Source organism: Podarcis pityusensis (genome assembly GCF_964106645.2).
Source record: "Podarcis pityusensis genome assembly, chromosome: 2".
NCBI lineage: Eukaryota > Metazoa > Chordata > Lepidosauria > Squamata > Lacertidae > Podarcis > Podarcis pityusensis.
The window spans coordinates 103,354,861-103,372,521 of NC_138029.1; the positions used below are offsets into that span (position 1 = coordinate 103,354,861).

At 42.0% G+C, this 17,661-nt stretch overlaps 2 protein-coding genes and 1 long non-coding RNA gene across 9 annotated transcripts in view; 1 reads left to right on the forward strand and 2 right to left on the reverse strand.

Moving 5' to 3' along the window:
- Positions 1 to 14,032, forward strand: part of LOC308471644 (uncharacterized protein) — an 88,264-nt gene extending 74,232 nt beyond the window's left edge. The window contains exons 4-5 of one of the 2 annotated variants that reach the window (XM_080995918.1): positions 11,722 to 11,761; positions 12,900 to 14,032. In XM_080995918.1, the coding sequence (XP_080852044.1) occupies positions 11,722 to 11,761; positions 12,900 to 12,913 (54 nt within the window). In that variant the 3' untranslated portion in view covers positions 12,914 to 14,032. Of the gene's footprint in view, positions 1 to 11,721; positions 12,127 to 12,899 lie in introns of those variants that run through there. The other variant, XM_080995917.1, reaches the window with a different exon arrangement.
- Positions 1 to 17,661, reverse strand: part of PTPRG (protein tyrosine phosphatase receptor type G) — a 542,845-nt gene that overhangs the window by 61,295 nt on the left and 463,889 nt on the right. For 5 of the 6 annotated variants that reach the window (XM_080995611.1, XM_080995608.1, XM_080995606.1 and 2 more), the window contains exon 13: positions 10,687 to 10,819. In XM_080995611.1, the coding sequence (XP_080851737.1) occupies positions 10,687 to 10,819 (133 nt within the window). The remainder of the gene's footprint in view (positions 1 to 10,686; positions 10,820 to 17,661) is intronic. The other variant, XM_080995607.1, reaches the window with a different exon arrangement.
- Positions 14,115 to 15,512, reverse strand: LOC308471729. Its single transcript, XR_013983128.1, has 2 exons — positions 14,565 to 15,512; positions 14,115 to 14,519 (listed from the first exon to the last, which is right to left on the reverse strand). It is a non-coding gene; the product is annotated as an uncharacterized lncRNA (long non-coding RNA).

Genomic DNA, 17,661 nt, shown 5'->3' on the forward strand with positions numbered 1-17,661 from the left:
ACGAGCAGAACCACTTCTTTAAAATCAAGGCTCTTGCAGTGTGAAGTTTTCCCCATTAAAGAGCTCCAAAAAACCTGGCTGAGCTGGCTAAATCAGGATTCTTGGAGGGAGGGTGATACTTAAGTCTGCCACTGTAGAACCAAATGAATGCTCAGGTGGCCAGTGCCATAATGCATTTACATGGCTCTCTGACTACAAATTAATAGTGGGATAAATCCAGCACACAGCTCTTTCCTCCATCTTGCCAACACCATCCCCTGAGAATGGCAAAGGAAATTGTGAAACCTTATTTGGGATGACACACAAGGTCCTCTAAGAGTAATTATTCTCTCTGTGACCTCTGGCAGGGCTGGAACAAGTGAGGCTTTCCCCCTCCATGTATTTAATCAATACTTGGAACATCTGTGCAGGTTACACTCAGTGGTGAGTGAAAAGCTTTTGACATAAGGGATTTATGAAAACGAAGAAAAAGGAGGATGAGGATGTGCTCTATGGACTACAAATTAACCAGGAAGGTGGGATTTCTTTTAAAAACTTTTTAATGTTTATGCTCAAATTTAAAACCATTTTAAAGGAGTTCGCATGCCTGACCTAAAACACAACTGGTGAAATCCAGTGGAGTCCATTCACTAACAGAAAGGACTTCTGTTTGTAGGAGGCTTCTGTTCCCCCTCCCCATGACCCCCATGTGGGAGCTTTTGGAGGGGTGCAGACAAGAGGAATGGGAAGTCCATTCACATAATGTTGGATGTTGTCCAAACGGAACGGAGTTATTTAATGAATGAAGGTGCTTTATTTTGAATGCATATCCTAAATCTTGTTTATGACAGTTCTGCATGGTGGGGCGCAGAACTGTGGGGATGGGGCATCCCCCTAAACACTTAAATTGATAAATGCTAGGCTTTTGGGTTATTGGTGATATGAAGGCAGAATATAAGCTGCAAAGGAATTCCTGGGTAGCCTGGCCAAACTTCTAGCACCAGGTGTGACCAGAGACTGGAGATTTGGAAGGTTGCCAGGGTAACTGCTCTGGGAGGAGGGCAAGGGGATTCTGGGAAGAAGAAAGGGTGAGATCCATCTTGGTGAGGGGCAAGGAAGGACTGCCTGCAATGCTTTGGGTCATGCTATAAGATCTGGACTCCCTCCATGAAAACTGAAGGTGTAAATATGTGAATAAAACCGTATTTCTTAAAGCACGACAGCCTCTACTGTGTCTTCTGTTTTCCAAAGGGACACAGACCCTGTGTGTGTGTCTGAGATCCCATGTGCTCTTGCCATGGCTTGGTGGAGAGAGGGACAGGAGTCCGGCTTTTGTAACAACATTAATACTATCCACAACACTGTCCCAGAGTTGTGTGTGGAGATGTCTGCTGCCTTTGGGGGAGTTCCCAGCAGCTTCCCTACAGAGGGAAAATGCGCAGTCAGCACTGTATCCAATGTGTCACTAGAATCATGCTCCTGGCTTCCATTGTTTTTTAACCAGCAAGTGGCAAAGTACTGGGGCAGCTGAGAAATACTAGGGCATCTGGTGGTATTAAAAAATGTAATACATCAGTTTAATTTAGAATTAAACTCCACTATTTATGGTTAGGTTTCTGCTGATTTGCATTGAGAAATGATCCCCATTCCCCCCAAGGTATGCTTAGGTACACAACATTTCTGGCCGCAGGCCTGTCTTCCAACTCTGCACATAACCCATAATGAATTACAAACACCCTATCTCCCTATCATAACAAGGGCCATGTAGATACCAGATGTGCTATTTAAGGGCAGGAGGCTGTTAGTCTAGGCTCCTTCTGTTATTCCATCCACCGAGATCCATGAAATCAGCCTGGAAGTCATAGGCTAGATGAGGCACTTGTTCAGTATTTTTAAGCAGAGAAAAAATACTTACTACAAATTCCAAATGGAGTAAGAAAGAACAGCTTAGCACAGTTTCTCAACTGATGATTATACAAACTTTGTAAGAGGTCATAAAATGTATCGGATCAAAAGAGAGACCAAGTCAAATCACCTTTGTGCAAAGTATTTGCAAAAGAGAAAAATGAGAGAGGGAGAGAGAGAAGAGGGGTGGGCAGGAATAATCAAGGACACCTTTGAAGTTTCAAACCCAGTCCCAAAATACAGCAAGTCAGACTGTTGAGGGAAAAACATTTGTTATGCAGAATGTCTGCAAAATCAAGGCATATCGAAACATCTGAAGCGTTAGAATTAGGAATTTGCAGGAGCTCCTAATTAGGCAGCAAAGTTCTAGACTAGAGCATTAGAATAAAGGAGACTTTTAAATTCAAACAGGAGTAATGACTGAAATTATAGGAACAAAGAGAGCTAAGCTTCTTAGCCTGAGGAATTAGCATGAGGAAGAGGCTGTAGCTCACTGAAGGTACCTATGATTTGCATGCAAAAGGTCCAAGCATCTCCGGATTGGGAAAAGCCTCCTGCCTGAAAACCTGGAGAACCACTGCCAGTCAGAGTAGACAAAAGTGAACTAGATGTACCAACAGCCTGACTTGCTATAACCCAGCTTCTGATTTTCCTATCTTTTATGAGATGCGAAAATATGGTTATGGCCACTGTCCTTATACATATGTAGAAGATGCCTAACACTGATAGAATATCAAGGCAAAGGAAAACTTGATTTCAGAAGAGCACATGTTTTGGGCCAGTTTAAATATACCAGCCCATTTGTAGTGGTGACCCATGTGAAGAGGATGACATTCCTTCCTGTGTGCTATTCCACTGCCACCGTTAATATGACATCACCAGCATCCCACCTGCATGCCACCTTAATATGACATCACCAGCACCCCAAGCTACACGTAACACTAACACATGAGTGGACAAGCATGCAGGAAAGTGATTTCAAACATGACTCTCTGCATATGAATTGCTTGCAGCAACCATGGACAAATGTGTGTGGACAGGGCAGTCTTCAAATGTGACTCGGAAAGAAGTTTTAAGTTCAGAAAACGTAGCTTTTAAGATACGAAACCACCTAAAACCTAAATTATCTGGCAATACAGGATTGTGGCCTGAAATAGCTAAGTTCCTTCCTCTCCCTCCTCCCTCAGACTAGCAGAAAATACAATTCATTTGAACAACATGTCAAAGCAACACAGCAGTTTAGAAAACTCGGGAAATGGCCAGCGCAAGTGATTTTCCATGCGCAGGCAAACCTTGTCACAGGAGCACAAGATGTTCAGGGCAAGATAATTTCAGTTGACTAACAAATGAGTCATTTATATTTCAGCGAGGCGTGTGGGGGAATATACAGTGTTTAATTAACATCCCCTTTCTAGCTTCGGAACAGGGTTTGCTTCCCCCAACCCCTCTGTAATACCTCCTCCTTGTGTCAATACACCAAGGAGAGGCAAAATTTGTAGGGAGACAATGCACACTCCGTTAGAGTAATACAGAATCTAAATGATGGTGTATGAAATTTAGAAAGTGTTTGGCGGGTGGGGGTGCAATAGGCTCCTGACTCCAAATTAGGCCCCACTATACTACAATCACACAAGGCTGATAACCAGTGTGCTGACAATCTGCCGCTCAAACACCTAATTGGAATTCTGGAATGGAGAGCCTGATGCGATGCTTGTCAGTTTACATGCTGCTCTCTGCTGAAGCCACTTAAATGGATATTAAATTATTGTTTTTCAAAAGGGGAGAAAACAAAACATCCCCCCCCCACATTTTTTGTACATGAGATATGATCAACGACCATTGCATTAACGTTTATTTTCACTACTGAATCAGCGAGAACTACGCTATGGTGTTTGCAACAAAAGGAGGGGCCATTTATATCAGTCTGGTTGCAAAACACAGCCACATGAGGGATGTTCACGTTACATTCGACGAACATACAATCTGTGCAAGTGTGCACATTGAGTTGTATGCTCATGCAGTTATTCACGGGTACCATTCAGTGAGTGTATAGTTTGGGTACCTGTGTACACAAAAGTTAATCTGTACAAATCAACATGTCTTCACTCTTTTGCACAAATATATGTACATGAGAAGACAGCTTGTACCTGTGTTCAGTGTGACGTCTGAACAAAACTATGCCTGATAATACAATATACAATATACCAGACAAGTAACTTGTTAACATTGAATCTGATCCACCAATTTACCCATCAAGCAACTCTGTTCTGCAACAAACTAATTCTTCCTAATTGTTCCTTTTGAAGTTCTTGCAGCTAGCGGCGCGGATCAGAGACAGTGTCCAGGAGCGCCAAAATCCACAGGAGGGCATTCTGCCTAGTGCTCCCATCCCCTCAAATTCGGGGGTGGTATAGGGCACAGCAGGCAAGGGCAGCCCCCCCCCACAATCCTGGGGGGGGGGGGTAGGGAGGCTATTTACTCCCATCACAGCCTCCTAATTACCCCCTGTGGGTCGGAGAGATGTTATTGTCAGCCATCGTCCGATGCGCCCCTAGTGGCCCCTGGTACATTTGCTCTTCAACACCCCTTACTCTAGAAATCACTGCGGCCAAGTATTCTGCCAATGCCAACAGGAGGGGGAGGGACTTGGAAATCAATTAATGAGCAGTTTCAAAAATGTTGCAGCGAGGTAGCAGAGGCATTTTAAACCTCTCAAGGAGAAACATTTCCTGACTGAAAACTACCATTGAGAAAACTTCAGACAAAACGGAATGGGAATTACTTTAAAATGGGACTTAGCTTTGAGTAGCAGACTATGACCCACAAAAACCTTTGGCATTTTTGAAGTCTTTAAGGTAGCACAAGACTCTTTCTTTGTTTACACTGAAACTTAAACCCCACTTCACTAATGCATGCCCATGTTCAGCTTGCTATGGGGATATAGTGCTGCAAATTGAGGTAGTTATTTATTTATTTATTTATTTAATTTCACAAAATGTATATACCACTTGACTGTAAAAAAGAAATTCAAAGTGGTTTACAAAAAGATTAAACAAGAAAACTGAGGGGGGGGGCACCATAAAACATAACAAAGATTAAAATTACCTCAACTTTCTAAGCATCTGAGTAGGCCTGTCTAAACAAGAACATTTTAGCAGGTGCAGAAAATAGTACAGTGAAGGTGTATGCTTGATCTCAAGAGGCAGGGAGTTCCTAAGTGCCACACTAAATAATTGAGTTCTTATAATGCAGAATAGGGGACGCGGGTGGCGCTGTGGGTTAAACCACAGAGCCTAGGGCTTGCTGATCAGAAGGTTGGCGGTTCAAATCCCCGTGACGGGGTGAACTCCCGTTACTTGGTCCCTGCTCCTGCCAACCTAGCAGTTTGAAAGCACGTCAAAGTGCAAGTAGATAAATAGGAACTGCTCCGGCGGGAAGGTAAATGGCGTTACCGTGCGCTCCTCTGGTTCGCCAGAAGCGGCTTAGTCATGCTGGCCACATGACCCGGAAGCTGTACGCCGGCTTCCTCGGCCAATAAAGCGAGATGAGCGCCGCAACCCCAGAGTCGGTCACGACTGGACCTAATGGTCAGGGGTCCCTTTACCTTTACCTTTAATGCAGAATGGGTATTATGTGGCACCTGTAGTCGTGCCCATAATGTGGTCTTGATCACAGTTGTAACTCCACTTCTAGTTTATTGTGCAGTACTATAATCCAAGAAGTATTAAAGAGCTGTGAAGTAGCCCAATCCAGCTATCCAGTGACTGAAATGAGTGTGCACATGGTTTCACCTTTCTCTTAGGCAAATTTTCACAACCATGTTTAGCACGTAGTTACAGCTAAGATGAACAACTGTAGAGCTTTCTAGCCATATGGCCACCATATGCATTGATGCAGGCATGTTAACAAGTAACTGGCATACTACCACTTAGAAAATATCATTCCCGTTCAACTGATTGCACCAGTCTGGATTAGCAACCAGTTTACATCCGGGTAGATGGGAGGTGTCGATGCAATTATGAGACTAAGAGAAAGTCAAACTTATACCTACTTTACACAGGAGTAAGCCTTATTGATCTCAATGGAACATCTGAATAGAATAGAATCATTAAGAAAATAACCAACCAAACAAACCTATTAATCTATCCACATAACTTTTCACCCTTATGTATCTCTTCTAATACAGAATTTTGAAATTAGGCATAGGATTTCCAACAATCTCAACTACTCATTATACTGATCATACTTAACACATTCCAATCACCTCTACTTATCTACCGTAAATAAATGAAAAAAAAACCTCAAAGCACTCCATCTTTTGCATTAGGATTTGATCTTGATTACCTTTTCCAGCAAACCAAAATTGGTATTTTTAACATACTGGATTAAGTGGTCTCTGAAGTACCCAGTTGTTTCAGAGGAGACTCTAGGGGATGAGTGCTAGCTCCTTAATCACAAGAGCTTGCAATCATTGTAATTTTTAAAAAGGCAAATGGGATTTACCCTCATGACACAAACAGTAGACAAGCATTATCCAGAAGAAAGCTCAGTGATGCTAAATGTTGCACTGAAAATAGGGCCACAGTTTCCAAACTTGATTATCAGAAGTTCAAAATACATTTACTAGTGCTTAATGAAGAGAATTAATGTATCTTTTAAACAGGGATTAATATGTATGCAAATTAGGGAAAGGGTTTTTAAAGTAAGATTTTTCACTCATCATTTCAGAAAATGTGCTTTGCAGCGTTAGGAAAAAAATTAATTCACATTGTCAGCAGATTCAATTTAGGTATTTTGCATGTAAACAATAGTGTGACTCAAGTCCTTTTCTAGTTTATATTTAAATTCAGAACCTGAATACTATAAATGCTAATTAAATACTCTATTTAATGGCAAAAATGAAGAGGCAAGCTAATTTCAATTTGCAGATTCCTCTAATTACAATGTTTTCCTTTGGAAAATGGAAATTGTATCTCAAATCTTTTAAGAAAAATGAATCATTAATCTTTATTCATTCACCTTTTAAAAAACTTTTTAATGCTTCTTTTGTATTAGGATTGATTCTAATGGAGATACAATTGTTTTTCCTGACAAAAGGCTTTTTAATATTAAATTAAATATTACCAAAGTTAAATTAGATTTAGCTCACAGATGCAAATTACATTAGCAATGCTAAAGAAAAATAACTATTTTTTTTATTAAAAAAAGGATATTAGAGAGGGGTTTTTAAAAAAAGAAATTATAGTAGATAGTAATGATTTTCACATAGACATATTTGGAAAAGGATTCATATATTATAGAGTACTATGGAACATTTATTCCTTTTTTAAGGCCCCAGCCTTGTTTTCAATTATAGTTACTTTCAAAACATGTATCTTAGCAAAATATGTACAATTGTTTAGTTGAATAGCATTTAGGAGCTGGTAACTTTCCCTAATTTGGGTCCCTGGAGTGGCTTCCTTTGCATGTAACACTAAACATTTGCTTAGAACTACATTGACAAGTTTTGGGCTTTTCAGCTTGCCTGATGGAACAATCTCTGCCTGCTGTTCTGGGGGATTTCAAGGCCCCCAGAGCTCAAGGAGGGGGCAGGAGGAGGAGAGGGGTGGGGAATCCTATTGCACTAATGGGACTCATTGCACTGGCTTCTGCTAGCACAACTACTTAGCTATATCTGGCTCAGGGTTTCAGGCAAAAAAATTCCCTAGCCCTGTTGTTGTTTAGTCGTTTAGTCGTGTCCGACTCCTCGTGACCCCATGTACCAGAGCACGCCAGGCACTTCTGTCTTCCACTGCCTCCTGCAGTTTGGTCAAACTCATGCTGGTAGCTTCGAGAACACTATCCAACCATCTCGTCCTCTGTCGTCCCCTTCTCCTTGCGCCCTCCATCTTTCCCAACATCAGCATCTTTTCCAGGGAGTCTTCTCTTCTCATGAGGTGGCCAAAGTATTGGAGCCTCAGCTTCACGATCTGTCCTTCCAGTGAGCCCTCTGGGCTGATTTCCTTCAGAATGGATAGGTTTGATCTTCTTGCAGTCCATGGGACTCTCAAGAGTCTCCTCCAGCACCATAATTCAAAAGCATCAATTATTCGGCGATCAGCCTTCTTTATGGTCCAGCTCTCACTTCCATACATCACGACTGGGAAAACCATAGCTTTTACTATACGGACCTTTGTTGGCAAGGTGATGTCTCTACTTTTTAAGATGCTGTAGCCCTACCTGAGATTAAACCTCAGACCTTCTGCATGCAAAGCAGATGCTCCGAGCTGCCACCCTTATCTTAAAAGAATGAGGAAACTAATTTGTTTATTCTTTTTATTACTAAACAATAGGGGGTGGGGAATGTTCAAATTTGCTCAGCAGATCCAAAGGGCTATATGTGGCATTCTGCGCCTTCTGTGGCTTATTTGGGGCCATAACCTCATGTGTACCTTCACAGCCTTTCAATATTAGCACCTGACTCCACGGAAAGCACGGTGGCGGCTGGAAGACAAGCTGGAGCTTCTGGCAACCAATCAAAAAACAGACTGGGACCACAGTTCTGTATGTTGCCCTCAGCTGCAAATTTCTAAATGTTGGTTGAGAGGTAGCATAAAGAACTGTGATTTGTGCTCAGGGCAAGTGATTCAGACCTACCATTCCCACAAGCTTCATGCAATCCAGGCAGAAAACAAACAGCGATTGGCAGAACAGTGTGAACTGGGCCTCAGCGCCGACTATCAAAGCCTTAGCTTACAAAAAGAAAGATGTTCCCTGCAGTGCTAACCACTGCGATGGCATATGAGTAATTGCAGCCGAATCCTATACATGTTTTTTTCCTGCGGAACGAATTCCCACTTACCAGCATAGGTTTGTAGCCTAGGATTATTAAAAAGGGAAAGGAAGGCATATTTTTTCTTTGCTATATAGAAAGGTAAATAGCTATTCAAAGCTTGAAGTTGCTGAGGGGAGTGTTTGTGTGAAGAAGAAAGGAATGACTGGGCAGCAAAAGGTGCTGTGAGACAGAATCATTATTGATTGCGCACAGTTCTTAGAAATTAAAAGCAGTGCTTTGAACACAAAGACACACTGTTACATTTTCAAGCTCTGGGCTACATGTCATGTTGACCCACCGTGCGGCTCAAGGAGGTGTGAGAAGGCCATGTTGACATCACCCTAGTAACAGCCAGAGGGAGCAATGACTCAGTCAGCAAAGGAACATAAAAACCAAACTTTGCCTCTATCTATTCCCTGTTTCCAGGCTCAATGCTCCCAAGCCAAAGGCTGAGTTTGGACTCTTGTTATTTTGCCTCATTGCCACCAACATTAAAAATCAACACTGGCTTGTAGTGAGAACTGCGCAAGGCTTGTATGTGGAAGATTGCTTTCTTGGGCACAAAAAACTTGAAAAGTTGAGGAATTCACTCCAAAGGCAAACTAAAGCTCTGGGGCCATGTCTGAATTTTGGCACATCTGGTGGTCCCGTTGGGTGGTGGTCTTGTTTCGGAAAATGATTTCTATGATGTTGGTTTAATAATACAGTCTCCATAAGCCCTTTGTTTGAATTGAAGGGTTAATTGGAAGGAACGGTTCATGCAAAGCATTATTAGTTAGTTTGGAACCTTTTGACAAAGACCAAACTTCTTACTGCTGCTAACTGCTGCAGCTGGAACATGAATTGGCTAAAACAATGGCTAGCTACAACATGGAATATGGTGGAAATTAACAGAATATGCTTGGCTGCAAGAGGGGAGAAAACACATAAATCAATATTATGATACAGGGATTCAAGGACTGCAGCCAACTAAGTTCTATTCAGAGTAGACCCAGTGAAATAAATGAACCTAACTTACTCATGCGTATTACAATGAATTACCCTGTGGATACAACCCTTGGTATATTTTTGAAAGCAAAGTAGATTTGATTTTTATACCACTGTATCTTTTATTATTGTATTTCCCCATATTTCACTTGATTTGCCATAGTATTTCTAATGTACTCATTTATCACCAGTATATTTCTTCCTGGATTGTTGTTGTTGTAGCAGTAGTATCTGTTGCTAGGCACTGACTACACATAACTGAAAAACCTCCTCATATGGGACTTACATCTAAGTAAACACAAGCAGCTTCTGGTGATGTCAAAACCTGGACAATATTCACTATGGCTTATTAGAACAAGCCAACTTGAACCCATATTTGCTCTTTTAAGATGTGCACGGTCCACAGTGCAAGAAGTACCTGCGGCAGTTCACAGCAAATTTGCCTAAACATATGAAACTGTCTTGTACTTAGTCAGACAATATACTGAGTTCGTCAAGCACAGAACAAATAAATCTGTACTGAATCTGTACTGGGATTCAGTGCAGCCAATGTGTGATCCTCCAGATGTTGCAGGAATATAAATCCCATCCTGCATGACTACTGGCCATGCTGCCTGGGTCTGAAGGGAGCTGAAGTCTGGCAAGACCCAGGTGTCACCACTTTGCCTACCCCAATCCAAGGTTTCATGAGAGGTCTTCCTCATTCCCTTTACCTGAAATTCTTTAAGTGAACCAGAACTTTCAGAATACATGTGCCCTTCCCATAGCTTATTTACATGGCACAAATCTGGAAACAAATACCAATTGTCAAAGGTGTATTTAGTGTATTTGTCATCGGATTAGCTTGATGAAAATAATAAAAACAATAGAATCATAGAATTGGAAGGAATCCAAATCCCCTGCATTGCAAGAACCACAGCTAAATGAATGCAGAGAAATCACAATGCAGTCACAAAAGTGCATACAATCAACAAGTTTAAAGATGCTTTAAAAAGGCTCACCTCCAGTAGACAAGAACAGCAATAAGGAGTATGAGGCACACAAACGTCAAGGCTGAGACTACAATGAGGGGAATGATCCATTCCATTTTGCCAGTAGCAGGTCTGGTTGCCATACTGGAAATATTCTTGTCTGCTGCATGGCAAATAACAACAAAATCAGTAACTGCAAGAAGAAACTGAACGGCTACAAAATAATTTGAACAGCAGGCCATTTTGCACATTACACAGAGGCAAACCTGAGTTTGCCATCAAGCATGCACTTGGCAAGGAGCTACAACCAATTACGGCTCCCTGACAAGTATGGTACTTCTAACAGTGAACCAATATTCATTGCTTTCAATTTCCTTTTTTGGTGTGGATGCAATACATTTCTTGTGTACACCTGGAAATGTAATGTATAAAATGGCCCAAAGTGAAAATGGTACTTCTTTCCACATGAGTGAAGACCAGAGTTCAAAACATAGACAAGTGTTTTCTGAAGCAAGGAATTACACTGGAAACACAAAACCTTGGTTGCGTTACATAGGAATGTTTTGCTATCATGAAACATTCTTTAGGTTCCAACTTCAAATGGTCATAGGAACTGGGTGCATGAATATTGTTTCAGTTTTCCCAGTTTTTGCCCATGGCTGTTTTCATCCTCCACCCCCTCCCAACATTTCAACATTGTAATGTATAAAGAATCATTGACTGCAGCGTTTTTCAATGTGAAGTTTAAAATGTATCTGAAGACGTAAATTGCTGGATTCTCACAATAGATTATTGTAGAAAGATAGAAACCTGAGTTCATATATGCCTCAAAGCAAGACATTTTGGGTAACTTCGTGGAAGACAATGTGGAGAGTACACAGATCAATGTCGACAATTTCTAAAATCTTTAAACAAGGCTAACAATGGGGAAACAGTTGCACATATTTAAATGAACTAACAGAGTCCTCATATAGTTTCTCCTATATGTCACAGTTCAACTCAGGTTTCTACATGGCTTAAAGCAAAGATTTTACCAATGTTCATATTTTTTATCTCTGTTCACAGTTTGAATTATGTTATCCAAACCAGCATGGCTTCTGCAAAAGTAAGTCCTGTCTCACTGACCCATTAGAGATCTTTGAGAGCATGGAGATAGAGGTGATATAGTTGACATCGTATACTTGGACTTTCAAAAAGTTTTCAACGAAGTATCTCACCCAAGATTGCTGAGTAGCTTATAGGATAAGAATAGAGGCCCTCTTATGTTTCATGAACTGGTTAAGTAACAGAAAGCAGACAGGATGAAAAAATGGACAGTTCTCTCAATGGAGGGAAGAAGAAAGTGGGGTCCCTCAAGGATCAGTATTGGGACCTGTGCTTGTTCCATAAACTATCTAGAGTTTGGGGTAAGCAGTGAGGAAGTCAAGTTTGCAGATACAAAATTGTTCAGCGTGGTTTTTTAAAAAAGAACTGCAGAAGGATCTCTCTAGAACTGAGTGAATGGGTGGTAAAATAGCAAACACAATTCAATGTAAACAAGTGTACAAAACATCTTAATGGGGCAAAACATTTTAATTTCACATATATGCTCATGGGGTGTGAACCAGCAGTGACCGACCAGGAACAAGACCTTGGGGTTGTAGTGAATAGCTTGATGAAGATGTTGATCAGTATGTGGCAGCTGCGAAAAAAGGCAATTTCTATGCTAGGGATCATTAAGAAAGGAATTGAAAATTAAACTGCTGATATCATAACACCATTACGCAAATCTATGGTGTGGCTGAACTTTCATTAGCCTTCAGCAAAGCATAAAGTTTTTTATTCTATTTTATGATCACAGAGTTAGGGTCTCTTGCAATGATGCAGAATCTGGATTACTGAGCTGGTCCTCTGTTAATACATACAGAAAGTCTTTAAGTGTGATGCTCTAATACTGCGATGGGGACCCTGTGGCTCTCCATATACTGTTGGACTACAACCTCCATCAGCCCCAACCAGCATGGCACAATGGCACTTAACACTGGCCATAAAACACAGTTAAGTCAGTTAGCTAGACCAGTTTCCTAAACAAATCCTGATCGGGAAGGCAAAATTTGTTCTTGGATTCCTGACTGTAGTTTGTTTGGAAGGAGAGAAAACCTCAAAGAATCATAGAATTGGAAAGGACCCAAGGGTCAATAATGTGAGCCTTGGTTTGGACACAACACTAAGCTAACACTCAATGAATTGTCTCACTACTGCAGGAAGGGAGAAGTAAAGCGGGAATGTGCAGAAGCTAATTTGGTTATGGCCAGTATTATGTCCAAACAGCCAATGTCAAGACATCCCTCAAGATCTCTTGAATGGATACAATCAGAATAAGCAAATGCATCAAAAGGACCACAAACAAGCCACCATAAGCAGCAGAAGTGATCACTGTCAAGTTTGTGGCACCACTAAGCATCTTGGTCTCCTGGCCAATGAGATGGAAACCTGCATACAGGACATTCTTATTTTGTGTGTGTTACATTTCTAGAACGCTACACAGCAGACTTCACAAGATTAAGCTGGGAACAGCGATACTGGTAAACCCATGTCTCTTTATACATTTACACAGCACTTCTAGAACACTTTACAGATTTTTAGCACATTTGTCTTATGCGAATGGGCATAATCACTGCAACATGAAAGCAGGAATAATTCTTGCAATATGGGCAACAGACACTGGGATACAGTGGCTTGATCATGATTACCTAGAAAATTCATGGATGAGCAGGCATTCAAACCAGCAAATTTCAGTTCCAAGTCCAACACCAAGTCCTAATTAGGTGTTTTGCATTGTATGCATGGATAATGTGCCGGACGAGCCTGCCTTTTGGTCTGATCTCTTCTTATGTGACGGCAGCAGCCAGTGGCAACAGAGGAAAAGGTGTCTAGCTTAAGACTTTAGCAGTTAGCACTACTGACATATTATTATACATAATTAGTTTGGAAGAAATATTCCATTTTAACCAACAATTTGGATCTACAAAAAGAGGAAGGGGAGAGAGAGAGAGCTGTCCCAGAGCACAGGAGAGGTGGAAGCATAATAGTACATTTGACTAGAAAGCCACATTTGAACATTTGCTTTTTAAAAGCAAATCTTAAAAGTATTCTACAGCAAATATAAAGGGAGTATTCAAAAGTACCAGCAAAAGTAACTGGTGGTGCTCAGTGCTAGCAGACAGTCCGCAGTACATCTGGGCTACCAGCAGGGGTCCAGCACTGAGAAGCCTATAAAAATGTGGCCTGCTGAGTAATACTGAAGGAAAATGTACGTTAAACAGAATGACACAGACGGTTCTGGTTCCCTGCATCCCAACAACAAAAACAACAACCGCCACCCAGCATTTTCAGCTTTCCGTTTTAAACAAAGGCTGCTCAGCAGCAATAGAAAAATATAACGTATCCTTTTTGTAACTTTGCCCATTTGGGGGGGGGGTAGGGGTGAGGAAACTCCAGTTTTGCTAAGAAATGCAAACACTTTCCTGTGGCATATGTCACCGCTGAATTAATTCAGTTTGCCTTTTACTGGCTTGGAATGCATCCCAGTAGGAAGGAATAAAAATTATTATAGCGTATCTGCTTCAGGGAGTCCTACCTAACATGATCACCGGCACTTTAAAAGCCATTTCTCCACAAACTGAAATGTGTAACTTATTCCATAACAATTGTTTTCCCGAGGAAAGCCTCATTCAGCAGTTTTCATCCATTTCAGAATCTGGGCCAGGAGAAATATATGAAACTGTTAAGGCAAGATATTACAGGGATCGGGGCGGGGGCACCGGATAAGCATATTAACTTCTGTTTGTCTGCCCACCCTAATGGGCTCTTGAGAATGGACACTTGGTTAACATAACATAACATAACATAACATAACATAACATAACATAACATAACATAACATAACAGATGATACATGTTATGAAGTCACCTTTCTGTGTACCAGAATGAAAATTATCTTCCATCCTTTTAGGCATTTTATTTCTCATTCTTCTAGTAACATACAGGCAGACGCCACAGAACACAGTACAGTGGTACCTCGGGTTACATACGCTCCAGGTTACATACGCTTCAGGTTACAGACTCCGCTAACCCAGAAATAGTGCTTCAGGTTAAGAACTTCAGGATGAGAACAGAAATCGGGCTCCGGCGGCATGGCGGCAGCAGCAGGAGGCCCCATTAGCTAAAGTGGTGCTTCAGGTTAAGAACAGTTTCAGGTTAAGAACGGACCTCTGGAACGAATTAAGTACTTAACCCGAGGTACCACTGTATTACCAGAATTCCACCATGCAATGAACACCCATCCATTCAACGGGAGGACACTCATGAGCCTATGGGAGCATGAAACCCTGTGTGCAAATGGATCAATGCATACTGTTTCCAGCACAGTACAAGCCATTCAAGTATAAATAGACAGCTTTAAAAACCAGTAACTGACTAGCTAAAGCATTTTACTCACTGTAACGCGAGAGGCAACAGCAGCATACGCTACTTTCCATTTAGTTGCAGGTATTTCTCTCGCTTCGCTCTACACCTTAGTATGTCCTTTTTTTCTGTTGAGACTGGCAACACTTTTCTACAGTGTCATATTGTGTATACACAGTCTGCCAGCAAAATCTGGTCTGATTTTCTTTTGTTTATCTGCATGCAAACTGTCTTAGTGATTGCAGGCTCCTACACGCGGCAGTGCAAAACATTCACGAATCACAAGAAATTATAACTTAATAATTCTTGCCACATATGGAGAATGGGGGGGAGAGGGAACCCACACAGATGCTTAATTATCCTAATGAGGTTATTCCCAAAGGCTTTTGCACAACCTCAAGCTTGTTTTTTAAAAATTTTCTGTACAACTGAAATTCAGACAGCAACACTGAAGGCCTAGGCGTACAGAGGCTAAATGAGCCTCAACACACAAAGGATCATCTTGGTGACTATGCCTATTGAAGGGAGAAGATCAGAGCATATCGGGATAAATAGGGGAGAAAGGGAGGGAGGTGACAGTACTCCAATGAGGCTATTGGTTTAATCCAGGGGTCAGCAAACTTTTTCAGTGGGGCCCAGTCCACTGTCCCTCAAACCTTGTGGGGGGCCAGACTATATTTTGAAGAGGAAAAAAAATGACGCAAGAGCACTACAAGCCCTGGTGGCTGCTTACCTGTGTCTTGCGAGCAGCAGGGGCTGGCAGCAGTGGGACGATGAGCGGTGCACAAAAGGGCCCCGGGGAAGGGCTGCTTTAAATGGCAGCCACTCGAGCGCTGCTGCTGCTGGCCCCAACAAAGCCCAGCCCCCTGCCTCCTCTAGGCAGGGCGGGGAGAAGCCAGGAGGAAGGAGGGAGGAGGTGCCGCCGCCGCCGTGTGAGGGAGAGGAAGAGGGAAAGAATATGCGCACTGGAATCCGTGGCGATTCCCAGACTGTTTGTGGGCCGGATCCAGAAGGCAATTGGGCCTGATCCGGCCCACGGGCCTTAGTTTGCCGACCCATGGTTTAATCCCTGCAGAGTATAGGGAGGGGAGGGGAGAATCTGGCTAGATTACTGTGACCTATTCCTGATGTACACTTGGAAATCAAACATGGAAATCCTCTTGGTTTTGACAATTGCAGCTGCTTTGCTCCTTTTCCCCTGGACTCCTGGTTTATTTCTCCAGACAAACCCATGAGCCATAGAACAAATCTTTATGGTTTGTCTGCAGTGAAAGAAACCATGATTCAACACAAGGCCAAACTATGGCTCAGTTCAGAGCAGCAGAACCAAAGAAGGAACAAAGTGGCTCATCACTCCATGTAGTCAGCCCTCACCATGGGGATTCTTTCCACACCACCACCAATTGTTCCTATTGGCAGTGTGCAGAGGTTCAACCACACAGTGGTTTACGGGGGTCTTATAGTGTGAGAAGGCCCCAAGCAGCTACTGAACCACCAGTGTTTTCACCAGCCTGAGAAACTCAATGCTTGGAAGATAGATTTGTAAGTAATAAACACAAGACACACAATTAGTATGACAATTGCTAAACATTTATTTAGCAGGAAGGAAAGCAACACAGTACGCAGAACAGATGTAGGTACAGGATAGACATAATTCAAGTTAGACAAGATGTGAAGGCAAAGAAGTGAGCTGAGAAAGGAGCACTAAGTGTTGCCTTGTACCTAAGCCCCTGTTCAAACTCCTGGCAGATGGGTGGCATAGAAATAATAAAATTATTATTGTTGTGGTTTAGGGTTTGAAGGACAAAGAGATAAGGAAGAGGGAGAAAGGCACTATATAGGGTTGAGATTTGGGGCTCCTATGTGGCCCTCCAGATTTTGCAGGACTACAGCTCCCAGCATCCCTGACTTCTGGCCATGCTGGCTAAGGCTGATGGGAGTCAAAATCCAGCAACATCTGAGGGGCCACAGGTAAGATTCTCCAACTCTGCTCTAATGTACGATTTTGTCTTTGTGGAAGGTGTTTTGTTGACTTTGGGGATGTTTGTATCATTATCGCTTGTCACTTGCTTTGTGATTTCATCTCACTGAGCTGTTTTTAAATATTGCACAATGCCTTGAATGTTGGGAAATATTTTAAAACAAACTTCAAGCAAATCAACAAACCTAAGCTGTCAAAAAGTAGCTCCTGACTTTTCTACTGAATGAGTAGAGAAGAGGAAGGAAAAAATAGATAACATCACTGTCACTTTATCCAGGGAAAGCTGGTCTCCCCTTTGTGGGTCTATAGGAAACTGCAACTGTTTTGGAGGAAGCTAGCTTTTTTGGGTTGATGGGCTATTTTCACTCCCAGCCAACCTTCTGGTGGGCATGTGTCAGTGATGAGTTTGACCACCCCACATTGTCACATGCATTTTTTTGGATGCACAAACATGCTCCCACACAGAGAAGACATAACCACAAAACTCCCCGATCTCAGTTGAGATGTGCAGATCAGCTGAGGGTCATCATCCCATCACCATTCATCCAATGATTGACTTTATGACTGGGGAAGGGGAC